The sequence below is a fragment of the Capricornis sumatraensis genome, chromosome 1 (genome assembly GCF_032405125.1).
Source record: "Capricornis sumatraensis isolate serow.1 chromosome 1, serow.2, whole genome shotgun sequence".
NCBI classification, from domain to species: Eukaryota; Metazoa; Chordata; class Mammalia; order Artiodactyla; family Bovidae; genus Capricornis; species Capricornis sumatraensis.
This window is the reverse complement of record NC_091069.1, coordinates 13458272-13463993: the sequence shown is the minus strand read 5'-3', so window position 1 is coordinate 13463993 and position 5722 is coordinate 13458272. Positions and strand designations below refer to the sequence as shown.

The following is a 5722-nucleotide window of genomic DNA, read 5'->3' as shown; positions in this document are numbered from 1 at the left end:
ATTGTGGGCAGGAGGAGAAGGGGATGACAGAGCATGAGATGGCTGGATGGCATCATCGACTCGATGGACATGAGTTTGAGTGAACTCTGGGAGTTGGTGATGGACAGGGAGGCCTGGCATACTGCGATGCATGGGGTCACAAAGAGTCAGACACGACTGAGCTACTGAACTGAACTGAATCATAGATAAATGAGGACTTTTGTCATAAGCTTTTTCTGGATCTATTGAGATGTTCATATGGTTCTTATGCTTTATATTTAATATGAGACACAGTATATGTGTATAACCAGTTGCTCCAACTTAACGTATTCAATGGGTCCTACTCTCCTCTTTAAATTATGTTACCACTTTGCCCAAAATGAAATGATTATATTAATAAAGATTTATTTCTAGGTCTTCTATTCTTTACATTGCTGTATATATATTTTCCTATATAAATGTTACACGTACTAATTACTGCACCTTTCTAGTACATCTTGAAATTTTTTAATGTGTGTGCTCCAACTTTGTGATTTTTGTTCAGGATTTTATGGGCTTCCTTGGTGGCTCAGATGGTAAGGAGTCTGCCTGCAATGCAGGAGATCCAAGTTCGAGACATGGGTCAGCAAGGTCCCCTGGAGAAGAAAGCCCCATTCCAGTGTTCTTGTCTGGAAAATCCCAAGGATGGAGGAGACTGGCGGTTACAGTCCATGGGGTTGCAAAGAGTCGGACACGACTGAGTGACTAACACTTCATGGCTGATCCAGGCCATTCTCATTTCCATTCAGTTTTAGAATTGACTTATTTCCAAAGACAATGACATTACACACATTTGGTGTATACTGTGTGGACTCGAATCTGCTCCCCTAAAGCCAAAACAGTGGCACCATGGCTATATTTGGTATAGGGTATATATAAACTGTGGTTAGGGGAGGTGATCCAGAGAAGGCAATGGCACCCCACTCCAGTACTCTTGCCTGGAAAATCCCATGGATGGACGAGACTGGTAGGCTGCAGTCCATGGGGTCGCTAAGAGTCGGATACGACTGAGCAACTTCACTTTCACTTTTCACTTTCATGCGTTGGAGAAGGAAATGGCAACCCACTCCAGTATTCTTGCCTGGAGAATCCCAGAGGACGAGGGAGCCTGGTGGGCTGCCATCTATGGGGTCACACAGAGTCGGACACGACTGAAGCGACTTAGCAGCAGCAGCAGCAGCAGGGGAGGTGATCACAAAGAACACATTAGAAAAATCTTTGTTTTTCACCAAAACACTTCATGCCTTAGAACAGTGAAATATGTCTTTAAAGTATCAGAAGTTTTGGTACCAAGAATAGTATATTCTATGAAATTGTGATTTAAATGAAGGAGCCATGCAATGATGTTTTTCAGATTTGCAAGAAAGTTTTTTTCCAGCTGGTATCTTACAAAGAAAGTCTTTCATCATTGCCTTGGTCATGTAATTTATTAATACTTTTAAATCCCACGTGCTATAAATATTTATTTGAAGAAGTTCAGACATTAAAAATATGTACCAAGAAGTGGAATTTCTCTCCCGCTCAGTCCTTGCCTCCTTTCACATTTCCATTTTTATTTCAGTGACTATACAAATATATATCATATAATTTTAAAAACTATAGTGGATTCATCCTTTTATACTTTGTTATACTTAATTTTTTCTACTTAATGACATTTCAAGAACATAATAGAGATGTTTCATTTTTGCAGCCTTTTGAAAATTGTTACATTTTACATTAAAAAACACAATTTTCTTATTTCCTATTAGTAGAGTTTTAGGTTTTTGCCAATTTTTATCTGTTATAAACTGAGACTGACTAAATAAAATCTCAGTACTCAGTATACACTTATGATAATATTCCTTCAGTTAGACATTTGAGTGCTGAAGTCTCTAGAATACAGTCTTAAATCATATTTTAAACATACAGATTTCGGGATACATAGAGGCAAGAAAGATTTCACCACCCCACTATGGAATGGATATTCTAAAGTCACCACCCTTGATTCTTGTTCTTTCAGGCTATTAACATTTTCAATTGTCTGTTAAAAGAAAAGAAATGGAAACTAAGCTACAGCAATGTAATGAAGGACGGATAGAAAGATAAGAGAATTCTAAACTTGAAAACTTAGTATTTAAAAAAGAAGAAGTTTTGAAGGAGAAAAATAAGGGATTATAAAAGTCCTCATGCTTGGGGCTGGTGCACGGGGATGACCCAGAGAGATGTTATGGGGAGGGAGGTGGGAGGGGGGTTCATGTTTGTGAACGCATGTACACCGATGGAGGATTCATGTCAATGTATGGCAAAACTAATACATTATTGTAAAGTAAAATAAAGTAAAAATAAAAATTAAAAAAAATAAATTTTATTAAAAAAAAAAGTCCTCAAATGAGAAAATTAGCTGAAATGTATCCCTCCATCCTCTTCTCCTTTCCCTCCTCTCCTTTCATTCTCCTTCTTTTAAACATTTTCAAAGACAGTCAACAGCTACAAATTAAGAACTTATTTGTTTTAGCAGTATACTGAATTTGAAGGATTTTGGAGATAATTCTTAATAAAAGAGAGAAACTAGTTCCGGAAATCTATGTGGGAAAAATGAAAGTTAATCGCTGTGTCCGATTCTTTGTGACCCCATGCACAGTAGCCCGCCAGGCTCTTCTGTTCATGGAATTCTCCAGGCAAGAATGCTGGAGTGGGTTGTCATTTCCTTCTCCAGGGGATCTTCCCGACTTAGGGATTGAACCAGAGTCTCTTGCATTGCAGGCAGATTCTCTATTGTTTGAGCCACCCGCCCAGTGTGGGAAAAGGATTAGGTTAAAACAGCATTTGAAAGATGCAATGTGATGACTCTTTGCAGAAAAGAGGAGAAATAGTGTGGTGGAGTATCATGATTTAATCACAGGCATAGCCAATTAATAGGCCATCAGCAAAGTATGTAAATGCCCACAATACCTTGCCCTACATGGGTTAAAAGTGCTAATCTCCAAGAGCTTGCTTGATCACCAAGAGCCAGTAGAAACCAGATTCAGATGGGGAAGATTCCTTTGTGTGTACATCAAGAGGGTGCTGCCTGGGCTTTCCTCCTACCCAACAGCTTCCTCAGACCCTGTTTCAGGTCTTTGTTTCTTAGGCTGTAGATAAAAGGATTGAGCATGGAGGACAGAACTGTGTAGACAATTGTTGCCATGTGGTCCCTGACTGTGTAGGTGGACACAGGCTGTAAATAGACATAGAAGATGCTTCCATAAAAGAGTGTTACCACAGTGAGGTGAGACCCACAGGTGGAGAAGGCTTTGCGTTTTCCTGCAGCTGAGGGAATTTTAAGAACTGCAATGAGGATTTGTATATAAGAGAAAGTAATGCATAAGAAAGGGGTCACTAAAATAAAAGATCCTTCTATCAATATCACAATTTCATTGACAAATGTGGGGGAGCAGGACAATTTTATCAGAGGGCTGAGGTCACAGAGAAAGTTATGGATAATATTAGAGTCACAGAAGGTGAGCTGATTCAGCAGAAGTGTGTGTAGGAGTGAGTGGAAGTGAGGCATTGAGCAGGAGATGGCCACCAGCAGGACACAGCGGCGGTGACTCATGGTGGTGACATAGTGGAAGGGATCACAGATGGCCACATAGCGGTCAAAGGCCATGACTGCCAGAAGGCAGCTGTCAGTGTTGCCCAAGGCATATATAAAATACATCTGGGTCAGACACCCAGCATAGGAGATGGTCTTATGTGACAGGAAGTTCACCAGCATCCTGGGGACAATGGTTGTTGTGAAGCAAATGTCAGTGAAAGACAGGACACTCAAGAAGAAATACATGGGGGTGTGCAGTTGGGGGTCAGAGCAGATGGCCAGGATGATGAGCAGGTTCCCTGTTATGGTGACCAGGTACATGATGAGGAAGAGGATGAAGAGTGGCTTCTGGTCCTCAGGCCGGGAGGAGAGTCCCAGGAGGATGAACTCAGTGACTCTGCTTGTTTGGTTGAGTCTTTCCATTGACTCGGGTCTATTAATAGTTATATACAAGAAGTTTTATTATCTCACATGCTCCAATTCCGTATCCCAAATCATGAGAACCCAGCAGGTCGTTGTTCCCTCTATTTGGTCACCATTAGCCACTCTGCAGGGAAAACATGTTACCCTTATTGTTCTTGATGTGGTCCTTCCTTCCCAAATTCATGGGCTTGATAAGAGCCTTATAGTGCAAGCTGGAGGGACAGAAGAAGAGTTTTACTTTAAAAAATATCGAGGTGAACCTCTTTCATTCTAGTTCCTTAATTCCTATTCTGGAAAATTCCTACATCCTTCTTGGGAGCATAGCAATAAAACAGAGATGTTTCTTTTGAGTTGTTCATTTTGTAGTTTGGGAGACAGGTCATCAGCAGAGTAGGTCATATTATATCATGCAGGGATACATTTTTTAATAAAATACAAGAAGATGGAGGTGACTGGGGAGTAGAGGGTATTTTAGATGTTGAAGTCACAGGACCCTCATTCCTTATCAAAGCAAATTCAGTTGGTATACTAGGTCTTGGGTGTAAATAACCATTTTTCAAAATAACCAACAGAGCTAATCTCAAAGAAATGTTGAATCCAGAGCAATAGTGATTTTTCCTCTTGTCTGCACACAGAATGAAAGGCTCTCCCTCCTTAGCTCATAGGATATGAGCGTCAGTCTATGCAGGTCTTCCCTCTTTTGTAAATCCATTTTCTTTTTTTTCCACCTCCTGTTGTAAATCACATTTGTATAGCATGGATATCCATTTTTGACTCTTCATTTTTTTCCTTAAAATTCCTCTTTGATATGTTTGTCCAAAAATATCTGTGAGAAACATGTCTACATACATGTTTTTTTGGTCATATCTGGTCACCCAGCAATGGACATTAAAATGGCCTCTGCTTCTTACTACTGCAAAAGTTCTGTAAAGAGAGATCGTGCATCTACAAAGTGCTCTAACAAAGTGCTTTAAATCAAGATTTAAGAGTCAGCATATCCCCCTATATCTTGTGAATAGACATATCCCTTGGGGATTTTGATACATTTTGAGATGTTTGGGTATTTATACATTCTTGGCTACAGTAAAAATCTCAACATATATACTTTCATATCATATGTGACATGAAACACACATATCATCAAAGTGTTTAAAATAATTTCTTTAGAGGCAGCATATCCTTTCAGACATTTTGAATGCACATTGGTATAAAAGTACATTGATATATTATCATATTAATTAATAAAAAAAATAAGTGCTTACATTTTAGTTTTAAGTTACCCCAAACATTTTTAAACCTCAGTTATTTCATGTGTGATATTGAGCAAAAACATCCACATTCTCATGAGGGGTTAGTGAGACAGCACATTTCAAATACCTCAAGACAAGCATTTTATGAACACTCAGAAGAAGCTGCTGATACGCATCTATCCCCCTGTCACCCTCCCTCATCTTCTATTTCTAGAAGGTCTCAAAATCAACTCATTCACATGTGTAAAATATCACATCCTGCACTGCCAAATTTTCACGCTAACTTCAAAATTTTATGATTTTGTAAGATTTTACAGAAGAAAGGAAAAGACCCTGATGCTGGGACAGATTGAGGGCAGGATGAGAAGTGGGTGACAGAGGATGAGATGGTTGGATGGCATCACTGACTCAATGGACATGAGTTTGAGCAAACTCAGGGAGACAGTGATGGACAGGGAAGCCTGGTGTGCTATAT

General features: G+C 39.5%; 1 protein-coding gene across 1 annotated transcript; it reads right to left on the bottom strand.

The window, feature by feature from the left end:
- Positions 1-3052: 3052 nt before the first annotated feature.
- Positions 3053-4009, bottom strand: LOC138080177 (olfactory receptor 1L8-like). Its single transcript, XM_068973137.1, has one exon. It carries the CDS (start codon positions 3995-3997, stop codon positions 3053-3055), a length of 945 nt encoding a protein of 314 aa, XP_068829238.1. The 5' UTR covers positions 3998-4009.
- Between the last annotated feature and the right edge of the window lie 1713 nt (positions 4010-5722).